Below are 22,909 nucleotides of genomic sequence, written 5' to 3' on the forward strand. Positions count from 1 at the left end.
CCCTCGGGGCCCCGGCGGGGACACCTGCCCACCTCCCAGCGCTGAGAAAGCGCTAAGAGAGCCGTTCCTAATTATATTTCTAACCACATCCGACACCTTTCGTTCTTTGGCTCTCCCGTTTGGCGCGTTTTCAGAGAAGTTAACATCTTTATCGTAGATGTGTGTGAAATGGTGCCGTGCCATCGGGGCGTGGGTGGGAGCGGGGTGTTGCTTCGGGTAACGGGAGTGGAAATAAGTTCGTGGAATCAGACGGAGCAAGAGGAGCCTCAGCCTTAAAGGATTAAGATTTCTTAAAAGGAAGGGTTTGGGGTTCATACCCCTCCATCCCTGAAGACAGCAGCGCTGCAGCAGAGCACGCGAGAGATCGGCGCGGGTGGAAGTTTCATCCTGGGCAGGTCTATCTGTGAGTCTGGTTTGTGCTCATGTCCCGAGCCTATTACGTGAATGGGACTTTGTTACTTGATGTCATTAGGGCCATGTCTTCGCTTTTACTGTGCTACCTAGGTTGAAGAATCAGAATTTGGAGCCATTACATCATGTCACATCTCAGTGTAGAGACATGTATGCAAGAAACTGCTTGCAAGTCAGTTTATACCTTTTTTTTTTTTTTACGGCTGCAATAGTGAATTTTTCAATATCGTTGCAATTTTAAAGACAGAAAACAAACCACACAATCTAAAACATGCCCATGAATCCTGTAAAGGGTGGATATTTCAGTTATTTACAAACACTGGCAGTTAATGAATTGGACACAAATTGGCTCATAGTTAAAACTTGTCCTTGGTTTTGGAGCTCAGAGTTAAGAACTGAGTGACCAGGTACGCTGTTACAGGAGGAAACAAAATAGATGGATATTTTTAGGGAAAAAAAAATTCTTAGGTTAAATGTCAAAGTTCCAATGTTACATGGTCTCTGGTTAATAACTAACTTGCTACAAAAAGAGAAAACATCTCAGCATCAGTCTTTTTACAGGAACTCACTGACTAATTCTACATAAAAAATTTTCTGTTATTGTAGACGAGCTTCTGCTGCTGTTTAGTTCCAGCTGCCCCACGCTTTCTGCACAAAACTCGAGTGCTTGTAAACCTTCAAGGTGTTTATAGTGGTGAGGATTCTGGTCAAATTCTCTTATGCCACAAACATAAGTCTGTAGTATTTAAGAGGCAGTTGAACATTACAGATTCAGATAAACCACTCTCCACTGCCTGCTTGTTGCAGAATATTCTTTCTACAGCTCTCTGCACCCACAAACCATTCAGCCTAGAGCTCATAAACTACAGATAATTGTTAATCTATCCATATTACCTGATTATTGAAGATAAAACATTCTTTGTACTTTTGGAGAATGTGTCAAGGGAGGAATCTTGCTTGTCACAGCCATATATTTTCTTCTCATGTTTCAGTTTCAAACATCACTGTTTTCTTATTGCTGGCAGATAGATCGCTTACATTATTCGCATTTCTATATATTCAAAAATTCAACTCAAGCTGTTTGTTTCTGATTTTGAACAAGAAATTCAAGTGTATCCTAAAATGGCAATGCTGTACTGAAAACCAAAAGCAGTGGCTCAAGCTGTGACATTCCTTGGACAGGTGAAACTGCTCCAAGAAAATCTTTGCTACGCACGTCGAGAATCATACTTGGAGTTTGGAAACTATTTGTCCTTATGCTGATATAACCTGCGTGACAGTTGCTCCAAAACTGCAGTAGCTGTCTGCTTTTTAACAGCAAGGCTAGCTGGGCAGAGAGGTCTGCGCCCACAAATATCTATCATTATTCCACCTGTGGATCAGGTATTTAAAAAAGCTGCTTGGACAGTAGCTACCCAGTAGCCTAGAGGGAGATTTTTCTACAACACTTACCAAAGTCTAGAAAAAGTCTTACATTGGGCTTTTACTACATATATTATTAACATAATGAAAGATTAGCTCAATACATCAGTTTCTAAAGGACAGAAACCAATAATACAACCTAACTCCTGGATTTAACATAAAATCTAACATATTTTCTAACGAATAACCTCTGACAAGTGTAGGCAGTGTCTGCTCTGCTGCAGGATTCAAAGGTAGCCAGTAAGGTAGAACTCAGTCATGAAAAATATTTCATTAGTGCAGAAATATAATGAGGTTTGTGATTCCCACATATCCTCCGTTAGCAGTCCTGGGGTGCATCCCTTCTCCAGTGCTGCTGTGACAGTGGACAGTGATTTTCAATTTGCCTTTTTTCAGTCCTTTTAGAAGTAATCTGTTGACATCTGTCCTTTGGTATCCAGAATTTAAAAGCTGGAAATCACTGCTAGCCAATCTGTGTAATTAATGTGGGTTGATGATCCATTCTCCCTCTGACTACGAGGAGCATGATAGCTCAGTACTTTTTGAAACACTGAAGCATGTTCTTGGAACACAGGCTGTGAAATTGATTGGCTTTATATTCAGAATGCTAGACCTCTTTTTCAGTCACCAGGCATTGCTCATCCTTCAAAACTCTTTGGGTATAGTTTAGCAAGTCCAGCCTCTAGATTTTTAGTTTGGTTGACATTGTCTGACTTAAAGATGTAAGTGGATTTAAAATGATAACTATTGCTGGAGAAAGAACTTTAAAATATGATGTTTTGCAACATGGTTTTGACACTGTCTCAAATATTATTTTCTAGTTTATAAAATAATGTTCACAGAACCAATCCAAAAATTTAGAACAGCAGTTAAATTAATTCAGTGAAAACTGCAGCCTTATCTAACATAATCTATCAAATCTGATGGATTATCTGTTGATTCTAGATTTCCAGCACAAATATGCATCAAACAGTGTCCTTCTTTAGTCTGAAGAAAATTAAGGACAGCTACACTTGGTTTGGCAGCTGAAAAAAAATCACTTTACTATGAGATTGCACATATAAAGTAACTACGGAATTGGGGACAACTATTTTTGATATCAACCATGTGCATGTGAAAACTGCCAGCGCATCTTCAAGCACTCGGCCACCATTTGTGATGCTTGCAGGAGAATTCTGACTTGTGACGTTCAGAAATTATCAAGATACAAATGCATTTATTGCAGGCCAACTGTACTACTTAGCTCTAAAAGCTTGCTGTCATGAATTTTAGATATTGGATCTACACAAGAGCTCAGGCAGAACTTTTAAGATAATTTTGAGTTGTTTCTTTGAATTCTGTTTGTTTTTCTATTTATCACCTTTTACATGTATGTGTAGGAGTAATTCAAATTATTCTTTGTGTAGTAGCACTTCAAGGCTTCTTTGCTCTTTGTGGCTTTTGAGAATTGATTAGTAGGGAAGGTGATGAAGTGTTACTGCTATGTTACGTTATTATCCCTCATCTGTATTTTAAGAAGTAGCTCTTTGATTTCCAACCTCAGTTTTGTCTGCACAAGCAAAGTCATGCTCAGAAATAGATTTTTGCCCTCAGACATTCCAGAAACCTTGCTTTACACTGATCATTCTTAAAAATAGGATTTTTATACTGTAGTATTTGGTGCAGGCCTGAAGTCAGTCTTCAACACTTGCCAAGAAATAAGTGCAAGCTGTTGTTCTGTGGTCCCCCCCAAAAAGAAACAAAAAGAAAAGCTTCATTTGATAGCAGTTGTTCGTAGATAGGTGCGCACAGAACTGAATGCCCGTGGCACAGTATCTCGGCTGCATATTTGACCTTGTTTTCCTTGTATTGGGAACTGCGGTTCCTTGCCACGACAGCTCATGGTGTAGCAGGATGAGGCAGGTCGGCAGGCTGTCACCTCTGTGACGAGAGCGATGGGACAGGGTTTGAACAGGAACGCCAAGGAGCACGGTCCCACGCCAGGTGCAGGCAGAGGATTCGCAAACCCGCTGCAGAACAAAACGGAGTTTGCGTAAGATACGCACACTTTAGCGGAAGAGGATAATCTAATGCGTCCATCGCTCCTTCCAGCAGAAGAAACACCCAGGCTGCAGGTTTCCCTTTGTATGCTCAGCCAAGCAGGACCTCTGTCTTCGTACTTTTTAGAACAGCATCTTCAGAGCTGAGGGACGCAGATCGACATGGAACTGACAGAGGTCCAACAGCACAAAATATGTTGTCATGGTGCTTGCATCAGGAGCAAAACCTAATTTTACTGTGATAATAAAGCCGAAATTGAACTACTATCATTTTTTTTTCCCCTTGGAGGCATTTAATGATCTCTTGCTAATGTTCCATTCAGAGCATAATTACTGTATGTGACGTGATTACAGCTCAGCTATGTATAACTGCAGGAGCTCAAATCCCTTTTGCGGGCTTTAATCCAGCTCCGGCCATATCTCCCGTCCTGTGAATCCTTGCAATTCAGTTGCAGGAGTAGGAAGCATATCTCTATGGCAGGATTTATTTGTGCCCTTTCCTGCTGCTCACCTGATGTTCTAGGATGAGCTGGTTGGCAAGAGAAGGGAATGGTTAGAACCTGTGAGGAGAGGTCGCTTCTCTGCAGCGAGCCAGCATGACTGTTAAATGCAGTTTTAATCCTCAACGACTTTTCTGTGCAGCTGCTCTGCGCCAGAGACCTGTACCCCCTGAAGGCTATGCTAGGGGTCAGAGCAAGAAAGGAGGGTTCATTCATTAAAGGAAGTGTATTAGTTTGTAACGTTTCTTTTAAGGTGTTTTCTTAAAGCCAGCTGTTACTTTAAAAGGAACCAATGAAATGACAGTTTTGTCTTAAGAATTCTCAGGGGGTGTTTGTAACTAGCTGGCCTCTCCCCTTTAAATGTAGCTTACTGTCTATTAAGGAGGAATATGGGAAACTGAAGTCTTTTAAATTTCTGTTACTATTTATATGGTGTCATAAATTGTTCACAGTGGCTGGCCCATTGTGATGTACTCATCCTTTCCAAGAGTAAACTCTGTGAACCAGATTTTGCATATGAGCACGCACCAGACTGCTTATATCACAGCAGAGATCCCTATAGGATTTCCCTGTAAATACTGCACACACACTCCTATATGATTTCCTATTTTTTAAGCTAGTCTTCCTCCATACAGAAAGCCTTCCTTGTACAATAAAGATCAATCAGATTTTGCTCAAAACTAAAAGCTTGTTAATGTAGCAGTAAACATTCATGAAGTCCTGCACAGAGTCTTGTTTTAAACAAGTTAGTTCTTAGCTGCTAACAGAGCACTCGTGCGTGGAGATGTGAGCATAAAATACTTGTTTAGCTGGATCTTACCAGTGCCAGTCTAATTGTTCACAAGTGATAAGCACACACAATTCTCCCGTAGGTCTAGAAGTCAAGATTAACCTGGTGTGAGTGCAGTTAAGACAATTTCTGCGTTTCAGTTATGTTGCAGTTTTGAGTCCTAAAGATTAGTATTACTGTGTGAAACAATCAGATTTGTCCTCAGTTGTTGGTTTTCCTCCCCCCCCTCAACCCTTAATGCAGAAAAACTTCACTGGCCTAAGACAGACCTTTCTAAGAAATCAATCCTGAGTCCAGAGGAATATAAACTGAACATTAATAATGAAAACAGCTTTCAGCACCCACCTTCTGGGATCCTTAAGGACATTTTCACCACAGGAACTAGTAGCTACAATGTCCTGCTGCAGAGCAAAGAGGAGAAGAGACACCACACTCAAAAGCAGTCGTCCGCTCACCACAGGAAACACAGAAAAACGACCAAGGGTTTGACCACCTCGCGGAGCAACGAGCACCGAAAAATCAAAGCCCCTCTCCCCTTGCCTGCTGCGGGATGGTTCTGCACAACCAGCCAGCCCTCCATCATCGTCACCGGCCCGCTGCCCACCAGCGTGAAGTTTACAAACAGTGTTTCGGTTGCGAGGAGTGGGGTGGGACTCCCGTCACGACCCAGAAGCAGAACCAAGAAACACATTAATCAAACAAAGCCAAAGCAATCCCAGTCCTCAAAAAGCAGTGGGAAAGAAGGCGATGCCTCTGGCCAGAAACTCTGTTTGCTGACTGCAATCAAGCCTTCCAATGTGGAGAAGGAGAAGATGAAATTCTTCAAGTCAGATTTCACGTATAATCCTCAATTTGAGTACGCAAACCCTGCTCTTCCAAATGTGTTGGCTAAGCACAGCCATGCATCCGACAGATTTCTTAAGCAGGTATAGTTACTTTTCTTCCTCCTTTTCCACTGATTATTTTTCTGTGCACTATTACGGTGGTATTTTGCTTTGTTCATAGCAAGTTGTTTCTCCTTATCATCCTCCCTACTGTTTGACACACATCAAAGATGAGAATAGCAGAAGTGAAAGAAGATATTTTTGATTAAAAAATGAAAGCCTTCCTAATATTTGGAGGATTCTGTAGGATAAAGGCAGAGTTCCTTATAAATGAGTTTACATGAAACATGATTGAAGGCTAGAAAGCTGTTTAACCAGAGTCCAATACAGGAACAATACAGTGCCTAAATAGGCTTTAATAAAGAGAGGAAAAAAGCAGTGTAGAAATCCTGCCAGTTCTCTTGCTGACACAGGAATTGGGCGGGGATAGCAATTATTTGAGGTCACGGTTATTGGATAAGCATATGTTGATATTCCTTGTTTTAATCAACTTTGAAAGGATATTTGCATGTACATTAGGCTCAATCAAGCATCTGACAGATTCCGTTCCAGAGAGAGGTAAAATTTAAAAAGACGCCTCCCCCTCTTTTTTTTTTATTTTCCCATAATATGCAGCCACGCTGGTAACATAGCTACAGACGTTGCCATTCAGTGTGGCTACTTTGGCTTCCCACCTGTCTGAGTTACCCCGCAAAAAAACCCAAAACCAATAAACAAGAGCCTCACTTTCAACTTTAATCCAAATGTCAAAAAAAAGTTCTTGTCTATATAAGAACAGAACCAGTCCTCTTTCCACTTTTGCTATTTTAAAATGATTTAGAAAGATCTTTTTTTAAGTCTGACAAGCTTTTCTAAATAGAGAATCTCGTGTTTCAAGGGATGCTTAAGTTGGGAAGAGATCTGGCTGTTCTTAAGCCATGGATTCTAATAACCGTTCTTTGACCTGTGAAGAGTCTGATTTTTTCTTTTCCGCACAGAGATGTTATTACCCAATAAGCCATTGCATTGTAAGGCTTGGTCTGCATTTTCACATTAAAAGTATCTGTGTATTCTGAAAACTCAGTAGCTCGATTTTCATTATGATTTTTTTGTAATGAGAACGTAAAGAACATGTTCTGCTCTTAAAATCAGTTTCCATACACCTAAACAACCAAATCATCCTGAAACCAAGTAAAACTACTCCTTGATTAGAGCTTTGTAGCAAGTTTTCCTTTGATTTTTTTTGTAGCAATATTAGCAGCACTAATAATAGATTGCAGCAAATGATCAATAACTAATTTGCCAAACTGAATTTAATGCAAGTTATCCCTTTCAGTAGGAAGTAGCAGAGCCTTAACAATTATTTTATGCATGATAATTTTAAGGAGCAGGCCTGACATTGATTTACTGTTCTTTTAATAAACCCCCAAACACCTAAGGAGTAAATATTTTAGTAATGAATGATTCCTCAATACTGTTCCAATTTGTAACTCTACCTTTTCTCATTTTCATACAAAGCATGGGAAAACAAAGGCTCTGGAATGACTTTATAAAAAGCAGTGAAGGATTTAATATTCAATGAAGTATTATATTTCTGAAGCTATGCAGGATGTAAATTCGTCCATAAGATTCAGTTCAGTTACAGAAGTTCTTAGCAAGGAAAGTAGTTCTTCAAAGTGCAGCTCCTAAAAATACTGAACAGCACTATCTTGCACCTCATATAAATGACCAGAAAAGTAGCTTTAACACAGCTCCAAGCCCAGCAGATGGCACTCTCCCTTTTTTAGCTCCAATTAGCTTCAGAAATTTTCATCATGAATTTCCTTTCATGCAAATTTTCTATCCAGAAAAAGCACCATTAATCAAAATTTTAATCAGCACATATTGTATGAACACTTGCTTTTCCTCAGTGCCATTTTTTTTCCCATGCAGATTTTACTTGCCAGAAGAAACACATAGAAATTTTATTGGAAGTGTTAAGTTCAGGAAAGATGACTTTAGCTGTAAAAAAAGTACTCACAGCGTCACAATTCATGTTTGCACTAAAAACACAACTGCATGCAGCCATCCTTTTTCCTGCAACAAGGATAAATGTAGTTTTGTATTTTGAAACTTATTACTTCCATTTGTTGCTGCACTATAGGAAGCTTTGCTTTCTGTGAACAGGAACAAAGTTCCAGTGAAACGAGCTCAAAACCTGACATTTCAGAATTTTAGAAGATTATTTCAAGGATTTAGAAGATAATTTCAAAGCTATTTTTACCCACAGCTGCGGATAGCCTGCTAGGACATTAAACCCGATTGTGTTTTCTTACTGCCCTTTCTGCTTTTGTCCGTGTCTGTGGAACTGGTTAGTATAGCATTGCTGCAGCATATCTGGAAGATGAATCACACTCTGCCCTATTTTTTTACTTTTATTTTTTTTAAAGGCAGAGAACACAATGGGTTTACAAACCATTAACGCAGCAGTGCTGCAGTGGGGAATACTCAGGCTTGTGAGCACCCACTTCACCCTCAAGCCTCTAGTCAGATCAAAACTTCTAAACCTTGGACGCAGCCCAATGCTTTTATTAGTTGTGTAAGCATTTCTGCATTATTAATACATTTGAAAATTATATTTTTAACGTCTGTCTTCTCACACTTTGTTCCATTTCTTTGTTTCTCCTTTGTCTTGTTTTCTTCATCCTAAGGTTCCTTCATGAGTCACACAATATGTGCCTTTAGGGAAGAGAACTTTAAGAATAAAAACTGGCATGCAGGCTTGCAGCTTTTCACATTGATTGGCATATCTAATATTACTGGAATTAATTATCTTATTGCTGTGTTTCAAGGTCAATGCAGCAACCCTGCTCTCTAACTGCTATGAAAGTTTTCTTGTTAGCACTCCTTCTCACTCAAACTACTTGCCCGTCCTTGTTAAGTTTTCTTAACACATCAAGTGTTGGTTATTTTTGCACAGCTGCGAGCGGTAGTGATACTTCAGTAGAAGTCATCCCCAGTGTTTGCAGAACAGGTCACTTAAAAATTGCAACGTGCTAAACTAAAGTCAGCAAGGAAGTTGCAACTTTGAGTAACCTGCGTGTTAACACCTGTTTGTTTAAATTGCACACAAAGGCAGGAAATCCATATACATACATATTTTTAAAAAATTCACTGTTTTGTGGAATGAGTAATTCCCCCCCGTGGAAGAGTTGTATAAACGGATTACAGAGTGTGTCGGCCTGTATCTAATGACTGCAGCTTGATAGTGCCTCCCAAGGAGATAAGAGAAGAAGAAAGGGTTTTTTTTTTTTAGATTAAGAGGGAGAGAAAGAACACACTGCCAGTCTGACACGGGTAGTCTTACTGCATTTGTATTTGCTACGCTTTTCTGTTTTCTAGTCCATTAACATTATGGAGCGGACGCTGCAGAAATACGGAAGCTATGAAAAATTTGAACAGGCCACTGGAGGCAGCTTGCTGACCAAAAGTCGCATCTGGAATCACGTCAGGAAATACATGGTGAAAGAAGGCTGCCTGGGTGAGGTAAGTCCTACACTGCAGCAAGAGAGCAACGTTTATGTAGATCTTAGACATTTTACACGAGGATGGACTTGAGAGACCATTTGGGAAGCCTAACATCATATTTTTCTCATGGCTGTGCCCAGTGCGATTTTTGAACAATCAAAATGATGCAAATCCCTTGTGAATGTCTCAGCCATCTCTCTGAGCCTGTTTCCTGATTCATATATGTTTGTTCTTATATTCGCCTTTTTTGGGGAGTACCCAAGAACGACACCCTTCCTTCCCTCCTTTTTTTCAGCTGCTTGGAGACTAGCACATTTCCATTTATTCATCAGTTCTGCCGTCAGTTCTCTTGTGTCAAATTATTTAGTCCAAAGGGAAGAGTTAAGAAAAGGCCAAGAAAAATAAGCAGGAGCCCAGGAGACTGATTTACACTAAGCAACACAAATGAAAGTAGCTCAAGCGAATAAAAATGTCTGAAAGGGATTGACTTGTTGAGTTGGTTTGAGTGCTCATTTTTCCTGACTTTCACCATCTAATTTTTTAGAGCCCTGTGCAAAAAACTTATTTCCCATATTCAGGACTTTAAAAGCCCAGTTTCAGTGAGTTACATGGAATGGGTTGGAAGAGTCGGATGAAACTGATTTTATAAAAAGAGAATTATTTAAAATAATTCCAAATAGTCATCGAGGCTTGGATGAGATCTCTGGCAGTGAGCAAGAGGGGTCTGGAATGGGACATCGAGAGACAAGAAGTAAGTTTAATTAGTAAACGTAATATTATTAGGAGAAATGGTTAAACTCATCACACCTTTTTTGGAGACTGTAATTTGACACTGATATCAGATTTTGCCTGACTTTCTAAGGGCAAGGTTATAAAACCACTGTTTAGAGCAAGTAGGAAAAAAAAATATAATTTTGATCTTTGCTGTGCTTTTCTCTCCCTTTGCATTCATTTTTGTATTGTCTTCATGGACGCAGAATCCTGCACCCTCATCAAACATCTCATGTCCTTCATAACGAAATGTTTTACTTTTTCTGCAAAAATAGAATTAATACATCATGCTTGGTGTGGTCTAAAAATATTAGGAAAATACTTTCTATATTTGAGGGGATCTTAATAAAGTTAAGTGGCACCTGTGCTTTGAATCTAAGTACTTTGGGATTTACCCATTTTTATGAGACTTGAATGTGTGCTATTGAATTTGAAGCTGAGTGGTGGGATTTGAATACAGGGAAGTGCCTTTGACCCCGGGTCCTCTTTTGTTGACTTTGATATTAAAAAAATATTATCTGTCATGTAGGTACTCTCCCTTGTACTCTTCCAAGCAGTACTATTTCTTTAGGCATTAGATGACAAGGGGAAGGTGCTTAGTCTTCAGCTAAGAGAGTTTCTCCTCTCCCTCCTAGTCACTTGTTTAAGAAGTCTTTTTAATAAATAAATATTTAATAAATAAAATATATCAATACATGTTCATTTCCTTCTCTGGCAGTTTTTGTTTTGATTTCGCATTTTCCAAGAGAAAACGGGAAAACAAGAACTACATTCCTTTGTAAAACAAAATTATATCAGTATTTTAATAATATTTCAAGTTGGCAGCCTGCATCAGAAAACAAAGGACACAGTCACAGGTGACTGGGATAGCTCAGGGGAGTCAGAAGTGTCTCTCACAGGCGATTGCGGGCAGCGGGGAATAGTTGTGAAGGGCAAAGGACCAAAGAGAAGTGAAATAATGGAACGGCCGAAGGAAATAAAGGCATGAATGGGAGCGAGAAGAGTGCTTTTTGCTACCTGAATTCTCTCATCTTCAGATTGTGGTCCATCTCACGGAGGACCTGCTATCTCGAGCCTCAATGACAGTGGTGAACGGCCGCCCCACTCTCACTATCAATATCTCCACTGCACGAGAGCACTGGCTGGAAGGGATGCTGAGACATGAAATTGGTATGAGCGTGCCACCCGTTCTTCAGGCAAAGGGGAGGACTTGCATGCTATTCTTTCTTATCTTGCAATGACGGGCCAGGCACTGTACGTATGGGCAAGGAGGGTTCATTTCGCTTTACAAATCTGTTACACCGCACTGCTTGCAAGTCTAGGCCTGCTTTAGGTGTGAAGAATTTACCCAGTGACCCCTAAACTCATGTAAAATTGCTTTGATTTTGCATTACATGAGGTTGGCCCAGCCCCATGGAAAATTTCTACAAATTTTTCAGCACATCTGTTTTACTTAAGCCCATCAAAACTAGATAAACTTCACTTGAAATTCAGACGCTAGCTAAGAGTAAGCCCCAGAATTGCCTTGAACCACCATTATTCACATTGTAAGGGGACATAACCTCTTCCAAGGCTGTGGCAGAGCTGTTTAGTCACCGTCAGGAGGTAACATATCTGCCCCATTACTCTGATTCTCCTTCTTTCTGTTCACTGCAATGCCTAGCCTGCGCCAGAAGCATTCAGCATGTAAGACATTTTTGAAAATTCCTGTTTTGAAATGGGCATGTCCTTCCATATTTTATAATTTTTTTTCATCATGAGATGCTACTGTTTTAAGTCCCGTATCTCTTTCTTTTCAGGAACTCATTATTTTCGGGGTTTTAACAACAACAGCCAGCCTTGGTGCAACTGGAACGGACGTAGAAAACATGGGTTAAAACCAATCAACCCTACTGAAGAGGGGCTGGCGAGCATCCACAGTGTCCTCTTCCGCAAAGACCCTTTTCTTTGGAGAGCTGCCCTGCTCTACTACACGGTGTATCAGGCCAGCCAGATGTCCTTCAGTCAGCTTTTCCAGGATGTGGGGAGATTTGTCAAGGACCCCAACACCAGGTGGGATTACTGCGTACGAGCCAAGAGAGGGTGGACCGACACGTCAAAACCAGGTGGGTTGCCTATTTTGTCTTCTTAGTTTTTGTACTTTGGAGAGGTTTTCGGAACACACGCAGAACTGCTTCATCACTTCACAACGTAAAAGCTTTGCCAAAGGGCGAAACAGGACTCTGTGCTTTCTGAAATGAGGCAGCAGGATTTCTGCCGTTGAAGATGAAGTTGAAAACATACATCCGTGAAGCGTTGAAGCAGAATCAGTAATGGATTTTTCAGGGTTTTTTTGGGTAACAAGAACGCAAACTGCAAAACCGTGAACAAGTTCATACTTGCAGTTTGGCCTCCTCTCATGTTTTTTACAAGAGATGCGGTGTTGCTGTGGGTATTCACAGACACCATCTTCTGTGTTTGATTTCTTGATGTGACTAGCGGGTGTAGCCTTCTAGCTAATTTTTGGGAAGCTTGTCAAAGCCTGGGATGTAAATACCTAGTTTTTAAAAACAAAACTGTTCTGCTGATAATGGCTTCTGAGAGCACGCCTTGAACAAACCCTGACAGAGTGCAGTGTGTCTCGTTTCCTTTTAGGCTGTTTCAATAAGGATCAGGTGTACCTCGATGGCATCCTCCGAATCCTGAGATATAGGGAGTCCATTGATTTCCATCTTCTGACAGCCCTTGGAAAGGTGAGTTGGACTCATTCTTACCAACGAGTACAGTTTTCTCATTTCAGCAAGCCTGTCTGTAAAGAGCTCTGGGTCACTGTGCTCTGTTTGACTTGGATCTAGAAACCTGTGTTCTGCACAGCACCTTGTTTTACACAGTGCAAGTTAGAAATACTCTGAGCTCCTAAAAATTTCTGCCAGCTTTTCCTCATTCCTCACTTATCAGATAAAGATTTTATGGTCACATTTCTGACTTTCCTCCCTTTGCAGGGTACTTCCTGCCCAAGTTGCTGTACAACGGATTGCCTTGGGCAAGTAGGACATATGCTAGATAAGGTGGTGGTCCTAGTAGAAGACAAAATTAACCATCTGATGCTAACACATCCCCTCCACCACCAAGTTTTTAATCTCAAATTTCTCTCACTGATGGCACCCTTGGCGTTTTGCAAAGATTCCCCCAAACACATGGTATTTCTACATTCAGAGAACAAAGTTCATGTTCCTTCTAAGTGTCATAGCTTGTTTGTTCTCAAAAATCATACTAGGAAGTGCAAAAACTTTGTCGTGCTTCCTGAACCAGTTCTCCAGACCAGTAAGTTTCCACAGTTCATAAAGCAGGGCTCATACTCACATAAACCAAGATTCAAACTGATGTTGTTACAGGCTTGTGTTTAGTGCCAGTACACCAACATTTCTGCCTACTTGGCAACCAATGGGTAATAAAGGGAAGTGGCACGTTGTGATAGAGGGATTTGGACTGTATTTAAGAAGTTTCACCTTTAGTGTCAGCAACATCCGTATTGGCAAGCAGAGCTGTTTAGGTAACTGAACCAAGCTCTGGAAATAAAACTATGCTGTCAAATAAGTCCCTGCAACTTTATTCGCTGAAACTTCATTTTGCTTTAAGCCTGCTTAGCTCCACACAGCTTCTGCCTGCTAAACTACTGAACACATACTGTTCCTATGCTGCTTTATCCGTTTCCCTCTTCAGGGAGTCCACAGGATGGTCAAGCCACTTCAAAAACTTACTAAGTCATTCCTCTATAATTACAGATTCCACTATGATCCACATGGAAAAGCATCTACATTAAGTAAGGGTCTATAAGCAATTTATTTCTAGTGGTATGATAATTTAGAAGTGCTTGACTTAAAAACATCTTGATTTTAGAAGGCCTCTTCAAGTCTCCTCTGAATGTTTTTACTGCACACACCTGCAGTGTAACTGGAAATTTGTGTGTAGGAGTGGTGCCTGCTCTCAAGCATCACAGATTGGTTGAGGGCTGCAGGGACCTCTCAAGATCATCTGCTCCAAGCCCCACACTTAAGCAGGGTCAGGAAGAGCAGGTTGCCGAGGACCATGTCTAGTCAAGCTTTGAATATCTTCACTGATGGAGACTCCACAACCTTTCTGGGCAGCCCATTCCAGTGTTTTACCACCCTCACCATAAAAAAAGGTGTTTCTTGTTCAGACATTTTTGTGCATTTTAACTGCTCCCCATTGTCTCTTGCCCTGCTAGTAGACAACTGCTGAGAAGAGCCCAACTCCCTTCCTACCAGACTGTCTTCCCAGAGAGTTCTTCCCTGCCCCTTGCACATTGGTGGATCATTCATGCTCGCTTAAATCTTTTCCAAAGAAAAATCATCACCCATTGTGAGGGCAGGCTATTTTCCAGGGAACTGACCACGCAGTGCTTAGTTCCTTAGAAGAAACACAGACTATAAAAGGTTGGAAGGTGCAAGCTCCACTCTCAAGCCACCTGACACTAAACCTGCTGTGAGGAAATGGGATGTGCCGGTTTGTAAGCACATACAGGCTCGTGAGTTTCTCCAGGACATAACGCTTCTGTCTGTGGGGTGCCCAGAACACACAGCTTGTAAACAAAGCAGCAACCACATAAATTTCATGGCACTGGAGAGCTGCCCACGGAGTCTGGTTCTGTGCTTGCAGGGCAGCTTGTGTAGCTGTTGCACAGCCAAAGCTTTCATCCTTTCTGGACCAATACTCATAGCAACTTGAGCTACTGTGAGCTCAAGGCTTGGGATTCCTAGCTTGGAGAAGCATAAGACTGTGGAGAAAAAAGATACCACAGCTTTCATTAGAAAAAAAGTAGTAGGCCCTGTAGTAGCTGCAAAGCATTTCAGAGTGTCACACCTATACCCAGAAGGCAAAGAGGCAAACCCAATCTCCACCTTGCTATTGAACGAGTTAAAAAAATAAAAGTTGAGACGTTTGAGGGCTTGCCGACATTGTAGTTAGTTACTAGAGGTACATTTTAATTCAGCTTTGCATAAGCACATTTGCTAGTGAAAATGAAAACCTGAGAGTTCAGGTCAGATGGCACCGTGTCTTTCCCAAAGCCAGAGCCTGCCTGCTTCCTGCACCATGCCTGTCCTTGTGCTCCCTTTCTAGATCCCCAATCTTTGCCACAGGTCCTTTTCCATTGTCATGTCAATCTTTCCACCTTTCTGAGGAGAGACTCCAACACTCACATGTGCTCCATCCCTTCCATCTCTATTCCTGCAGCTGCTGTTGGTCATTCTCATTCACTGAAAATTCCAATGAGTCTGTTCACTGACTGACTCAAATGCAGAGTTGAGCAGCGTAGAGGCATTTGCTAAAATTTTTTTTTCTTTTACATTTTCCACTGAGGCACACAGTTACTCAGGGTTTTAAAGGATTCTCACAAGCTTTTAAATCCTGCTCTGAAATATTTTCTCACGTACAAGAGAGAATTTAGAGCCACAATAGAGGAGTAATGGGACTACAGCACAAAAATTAACCCATGTCTTTCCTTACAGATCTCGTATGAAGACGTGGATCGCCTGAAAGGATTAGCTGTGATTGAAAACATGAGGGTACCACACTTTCTGCAAGACCATGCCCGGTATATGGAGCACTTGGAAAAGATCATGGAAGTCAATGAGCTGACTGATGAGGAGCTCCAGGATCTCATAAATTAACAGTATTAGCCCACTGTGCACTTACTCTGTGGGGATGTAGAACTGGACTTCCCAGAGCTTGCAAACATGGATTTAGGAGGGGCAGGAGGGAAGGGTGGCCAGAATACATGGAATTCAGGATAAGTCTTTTTATGTTCTTTTGCATTGTGATTGTATACCAATTATTTTTTAAAGGGTTTGTGCATTTTTTAAATTTGGCTTAGAAATTCCTTTACAGTGATCTCTCCAACTGTCTGCTCTGTTTTGTATGCTAGCTGTAGTGATTGACACTGCATTTTCTAATATATTGCCTTTTCCCACCCAAGTTTAGAGGTGGAGGAAAGGAGAAAGAGGAGAAATTCCTCCTTAGTTCACTTGTGTTTGCCGTGTCCTTAGTCATAGTTTTCATGGTTCATAGCAATAGAACTGCTGTAGATTATGTTACATCACCGTCTGCATAACTGTTTCCCATTTGGTCCTCATTTCAATGAGAAAAGAAAGTTTCAAAACAACGCACAGAAGCTGTTTTTTGTGCCATAGGATCAGAGCTCTGTAATAACTAAAAAGCTTTTTTTGGTTTTTTTTTTACTGGGAGACTTAGCTTTTTTTTTTTTAAAAAAAAAACATTACACCATTCAACATCTTTATCTGTATAGTACTTGTTTCAGGAAGCTGAATTCTGGAAAAGGTCTCCTTCCTTCAAAGACAAGCATAGCATGTCTAGGAAGTTCAGCACGACACTGTTTTGGAAGAAGAATTGGGCAGAAATATGATTTTGTGACATAAGTGTTTTCAATAAATTCAGGAGCACAGACATGATAAAAAAATAACAATAAAAAATAACAATAATAATTCAGGTCACTGACATGATTCTGCACAGCAGGCAACACCCACATCTTTGGGTCACCTGAGCCTACAGAAGGTCACTTCAGCTTTTTGAGCGGTACCTCCGTGCCACAGCAAGCTTCAGCTTGCAGAGCTGGTGGAAGAAAGAAGATGTGAACGTGGGAAAAAGAAGACCCACAGGTGCTGTATTTCCATGTTCCAACAGAAGTGCTGCACCACTCTGAAGCAACCTTACCTCTGTTTTAACTGCCAATCCTACATCCAGAATGAAGAAGAGAAAGGACCTTGCCATAAGGCACAGCTAGTCATGAACAGCTCAGGTGACACAGGAGGACTTAGTTCATAAACTACATTTTCTGATTCCGAGTATTTATGGAATTATGGGGACAAAGTGAGTTTTGCACCTGTAAGTGTTCTGAAAAAGGGGTTTCATTTTTAGTAGATGGCACTTCCCGAGAAGCAGCTATGATAGGAGAGGCTGGACAGGAACTTCTGCTTTGGTCCTCTGGTAACAGCTCTGGCATTGGATAAGAGAAGTAGATGGAGCCCAGATTTCCTCCACACCACATTTGCATGGACTCGAGCCTTTGTATCCTTCCTTCTCTGCTTATCCCGTTCTTTAATGGAAAAGATGGAATAGCTCTCCCACTTTATTAGACACCCAGGACATTACCAGTTACAACTGCAAAATCTTGAGAATGCATTCTCTGGAAAAAGAAAAAAAAATGAAAAAACCCCAACCTCTCAGTTGGCTAAGAAGTCTGGAGGTTTTTGAATAATCCCATAAAAGCAGCTGCCTTTTAGATAGTATTACAGGTGCATTTGCAGCAGCTGGCTGGCTGCTTAAACAAGCATAAATGCTGCTGCACTCAACAAGCATAAATTTACTAAATTTGGTTATTTTCAAGGCAGGAACCAAGAACTGCTCACAGCAGCCCTAATTTTGTATTGTCAGTACTGTACATGAGCTGAGAACCTTTCAGCTTCTGTGCCAAAATAAAAGCCCTTTTTCTCTCCTTCCCCGCTTTGGGCTGGTGACTTTGCTTGCCCAGCTTTGCAGTAGAGCTGTGCCGAGCAGACCCAGTGTTCAGTAGCCTGACAGGAACCAATTGCCATTCATGCACCCACGTGCTCCAGGTTTTGGCTCCTTGACCAGAAGCAGCAGAAGCCACACGTGGCTGAGGTCAAGTAAAAGATTGCAATGAAAAGCAGTCTTCGACAGAGATTGTGTGAGCTACACTGTGGAAGATCTTGGCTTGCTTTGCCGAAAAGTGCAAAAAGGTCAGTCCTTTATGAAAGAGACAACTCTGAACTGATGTTTTTTTTTCTTAAGGGAGAGATCCCTGCCTTCCTGCAGTTACTTCTATATAAGCAAAGTGCTTTTCCTCCTCCCTCCAGTAGTAATGTCTTGGAATCGAAGTGTGTATACATAACATGTCCTTCAAACCAGGAGGCTGTGCTATTCACCCTGCTTTAGCACAACAGCCAGGTGACTCTTTTATCACTCTGTAGCCCTAAAGACTACTGCAGGCCTTTTTCTGCTTTATTCGAAGACCTGCATCACATTTTCTTCAAAGCAGTAGGTGCTATTAAACATCTGTTCTTTGTTACTCTAAAAAACCAGATTTGCCTTGTGCAAGGTTAGAGCCTGGAAACAGTCAGTGTCACGGTAACGCTGTAGCCACAGATGAAGCTGTTGGCTTCTATTTTCAGCATCGGATTTGTCCTTCCTTTGTACAAGTGTTTCAGATTTTGAAGTGTAGCTCTGGTAAATTTTCCCTTTTTTTTTTGTTGGTTTTGTTATGTCAATGATGCGATGACAGCCTTTCCTAGCAGATTGCCTCACTTGCTTTGCTCTGTATCCATGTCTCAATATCTATGTTATTCCTATACAGAAACCTGGTCAAAGTTGGAAAAAGCCTCCCTGTTTCACCAGGACAATTTTAAAAGGCATTTTGTACAACTTTTGCAAATAAAGATAAATGAAAGAATGACAGAGATGTGAGTACAGAGGTGTTGTGTGCAAGTGTTAATCCCTTTTTTACAGCATCATCTCTACGACAAGTTAGACATCCCAAGCTGTGGATGGAAGAGATGGCTTTCTGAGCCAGTTTTGGAGAACATCACTTGGGACTGGAGTCAGGAGGGGTCTGGTGAAGTCTTACATTGGGTACGGCTCCCTCTGCTCTGTCCAAAGGCCTGGCTGCTCGCGCAGAAATTACACTCCACATCCCCTTTTTCTAGGATCCGACAATCTGAGGCATCGTCAGAGCTGCTTTGCTGTGACGTGTTGTCTGTCCACAGACAACTCTAAATATTCCACCTTAACACTTTGATCCACCCTCACTCTCCCCCACTGCTTCATTTTAGGGGTCCTTGTCCCCTCTCACATTATAAAACTCGCTTGCTTATCACTGGGGAGCCGTGGCATCTCCTTGTGGCTCAGCTCCCTCATGTATAACATTTAAGGGCTGTGGTTTCTTTTTAATGGAAATTCTTCAGAAGTCATTAGCTGATGTGCTGTGCAAGACAGCTAAACATTACATTTCCCCCTCCCTTGCTAGCTAGTTCAGAAAGCTCAGACTCAAATCTCCCCACTCCACAGGCTCCTGAATCACCGCTGTTCTCCCTTATTTGGTGCACCCCAGATATCCTTTCCACAGCGTCAGCAGCGTGAAACACAACTCTGGAACTTTGCTGGGTGGGCTTATTTCAGTGCAGAATAAATTTTGCTTGTTAACTGGCGATCTGCAGGGCTACTGCAACTCTGAAATCCTTTTTTCCAGGACCAGCCTCGTGAAGCTGGATGCACTGGAAGCAGTTTCAGGAGCAACTTGAGCACCGAGAGGCTCGGTGATGCTCCTGCCCAGCTGGTGAGGAGGGAAAGCTGGAAACTGTTTGTGCTGGAAACCAGGCTGGAAGCCTAAGAACATATGAGTCAGGAAGGAAGCTGAGAGAGGCACTAACCCATGAGGAAAGTAAAAGGAAACAGCTGGAACAATTGGCTTTTTATAAGGAAGTTTTCATTTAAAAGTGTCTTAACAATTTTCATAATGTTTTAGCACCAAATTAAGATATTTGAGTTCTTTTCAGCACACAGTTTAAAATGAGATTGTGTGTCTTTAACATACAGAGGCGACAATCTGTTTTGGTTTCACTGAGCAGTTACAGACTTTTCACAACTGAAAGTCTGTACTAGATTAAATCCAGAAAATCTGGATATTGAATTTTAAACCCATTCATTTATATCAATAAAAAAAAGATGCCATCAGGGTACCTCTCAAAGCACAGCCATACCCTTCCCGCTAAAGTTGTCAAAATCAATTCTTATGCCACTGCTGAAATATCTTGTATCTTCCCCAATGGCGTAGTGCCTCTGAGACACTTTAAGCCCCTATTCCTGAAGCGTCTGTGAACACACAGGGAAAAAGTACATAATTATTTCAGCTCTTCAGATAATGAAGAAACCAGCTGAAATGACACCTATGGTGGCTGCCATACAAAGCAGGAAAGAACACATATAGAGACAGCACAGCCAGGGCTCCTGAGTGATCAGGGTTGGGCTGATCAGGCAAGGCTTTGAAGAGAAAAGACTTCCTAAACTGGGCTCACATTCAGGTCTTGTCCCAGCAGTGCCTTGGAAATCGCATTTGCAGGGTCTTGTATATATACATTAGGGCGTAATTTCCATCTCATGCCACATCTCAAGGAAGAGACTGGTCCCCCAGTTTCCTCGCGTATTTCTCCCTCTTGGATTTTGTCTTGGTCTCTAGCATTCATCCTTCAGGCTGTGCTTAGTTAATCCCGATCCTTCACCTTCCTTTTTATCTCAAGAATATGTTCACTTCTACATCAGCCATCTCTAAGCCTGGAAATTAAGTCAATTCACACCCACCCACCAAATTAAATCCATACATTCTCCTCCCTCTCGTCTCAGCAATATTTAAAGATGAGGTCCCCTGTATTTTTCATCTTCCTTTACAGCTTTCAGAAAATCAGCTTGTCCAAGTTTGTGCAAGTTGTGTCACGAGACACATAGGACCATGTGGAGAAGTCTCCAGCTGTGATTCATTTCTCCATCTGCTCTCCCATCTCCATCCTTCCTCCTCTCCTAACCCCTTTGCTCCACACCTCTCCAGCTCCCAGCGTTCCTTTTTTTTTCCTTCTGTTTTGAAGTGAAAAAGTTCCAGTCACTAAAAGTAGTAATAAATCCTCCTAAAAAGCCCACAGGACAAAGCAGAGGCTTTGCCATGGAGCAAACAGGAGAATAATCTGGCTATATTTTAAAAGTCTTTGCTGTGGGGAGCAAAAAGAAAAGGCCAAATACCAGATGTACTCCTCCTCAACCTTGGCAAGTGGGATTTAAAGCTAAACTTTTATTCCAGCAGATGATAAAAGGTAGAAACTTAACCTGAAGACATGTGTCAGGAGGAGATAAGAGGCAGCTCTTAGTTACAAGAAAGCAGCCAGGCTCCACGTGCAGTGGGCAGGGAGGAGCTCCAGCACCCTTTGCTGTGCATCAGTGAGCTGAATTGCCTTCCAGAAATGACTATACTTATGCAAAAAACAAACCTGGACCAGTCTGTGGCCATTGGCGATATTACTCACGGAGCGCAATCCAGCCTCCCAAAATTTGGGCTCCTGAGGAAAGCCCAAAATGTTTAAGGTGTGGAGCCTGAATCAGACCTTTTGCAAGGAAGACTCACTGCTCCTGTGCTACCTCCACTATTGCTGCCTCCCTTGGTGCTGCCAGGGCAATACAACTACAGAAAGCTGGGCTGGCTAAGCTTCTGCTATAAGCATCTTGAAATATAACTGGTATTCAGGTTTGCTCCTGCAGTCACAGGAGGAAGCCGGCCACCACTTCAGCTTCCAAACCACCACAACGTGACAAATGCTCTTGGGAACTCCCCAAATCCACCAGGCTTGCAACCACCTTGTCAAAACACGACACAAAAAGCAAAAAGCAAAGCAAGCTTTTTAAAACCAGTGAACCCATTGAGATGCTGACTCCCAACATGAAGTAACCAGGCACACACTGATGCTCCATGCCAGGTGGAGCTTTACCAGTTGGCATTAACCTCCTCCTCCCTGTGACACTGTAGGACACATCTTCCTCCAAGGCATCTTTCTATTCACCAAATAATCACCTTCCCAGAGGCCCCCACTTCATCCCAGCAGGTTGGGCTGAGCAACCTCCAGGCTCCAGACCAGCCTCATTAACCTTCTCCACAGCTCACACATGGGTTATGAAGGTGGTGCAGCTCGTTTTCCTCACTGGCAGCCCATGCTGATGAGCAAGCATGAGCCAAAGCAAGGGCCACTCCTGCAACTGGTGCTGCTTGCAGACACCACTCACACCAGAGATTGCAGGTGCTTCTCCAGGGCTTTGGTGCGTCTGCATTTATTTACACCTGCAGCAGATTAAATGGGAACCAGCCCTTCTGAGTTTTCTTTCTGGAGTTATAAAGTCATTTCAGCCTCCAAAAGTATTTAGAGCAGAGAAACACAAGCAAATACTAGTAGGTACAAGAGAGTGAGGGCATTCTTGGGAATTTTACTGTCTCTCACTTCATGTGATATTTATTTGACTAAGGCAACTCTACTCCATTCTCACCTATATTTTGCAGTGGCCCAGTGGGGGTTGTAGCTCAGGGGGAAGTAGCAAAATTTTGCCTAGAAGAAAAGGACAAAGCAGTGGCAAGGATCTGCAGTGAAAGCTGGAGCCAAGCTTTCCCACTGACTTCTTTAATAATCAGGGACAAATGCCTGCGCCTCCCATTTTCAACAGGTAGTGCTGAGCAAGTCAATACACATTTTTGTTCTGATGCTCTGAACTCTCAGTGATTCAGGCAACCTCTCGAATCATCAATGAAACTTTCCTTGGTCTGAGAGTTATCCCACCTTCCTGCAGGTTTAGTTTTGTGTATAGTCAGAAAAGCTGTCTGAAACACTCAACTGTGTGTGTTTGCACATGAATTTATTCAGCTGTCACTACCTGAAATGTGATGATATTTCAGAAAGTTAAAGTGGTGAAAATGCTACAAGACTACGATACTGTTTTTGCTCTCAGCCCCTCAGTTACAACATCTTCCACACAGCAGCAAGG

The 22,909-nt window shown here is 41.8% G+C and overlaps 1 protein-coding gene across 1 annotated transcript; it reads left to right on the forward strand.

The window, feature by feature from the left end:
* Positions 1–3,767: 3,767 nt before the first annotated feature.
* KIAA0895 (KIAA0895 ortholog) lies at positions 3,768–16,081 on the forward strand. The gene is made up of 8 exons (XM_009864775.1): positions 3,768–3,816; positions 4,515–4,559; positions 5,406–6,088; positions 9,407–9,550; positions 11,341–11,473; positions 12,103–12,408; positions 12,938–13,035; positions 15,814–16,081. Exons 1-8 carry the CDS (start codon positions 3,768–3,770, stop codon positions 15,973–15,975), a joined length of 1,620 nt encoding a protein of 539 aa, XP_009863077.1. The 3' UTR covers positions 15,976–16,081.
* Positions 16,082–22,909: the final 6,828 nt, after the last annotated feature.

The sequence above is a fragment of the Apaloderma vittatum genome, unplaced genomic scaffold (genome assembly GCF_000703405.1).
Source record: "Apaloderma vittatum isolate BGI_N311 unplaced genomic scaffold, ASM70340v1 scaffold44742, whole genome shotgun sequence".
NCBI lineage: Eukaryota > Metazoa > Chordata > Aves > Trogoniformes > Trogonidae > Apaloderma > Apaloderma vittatum.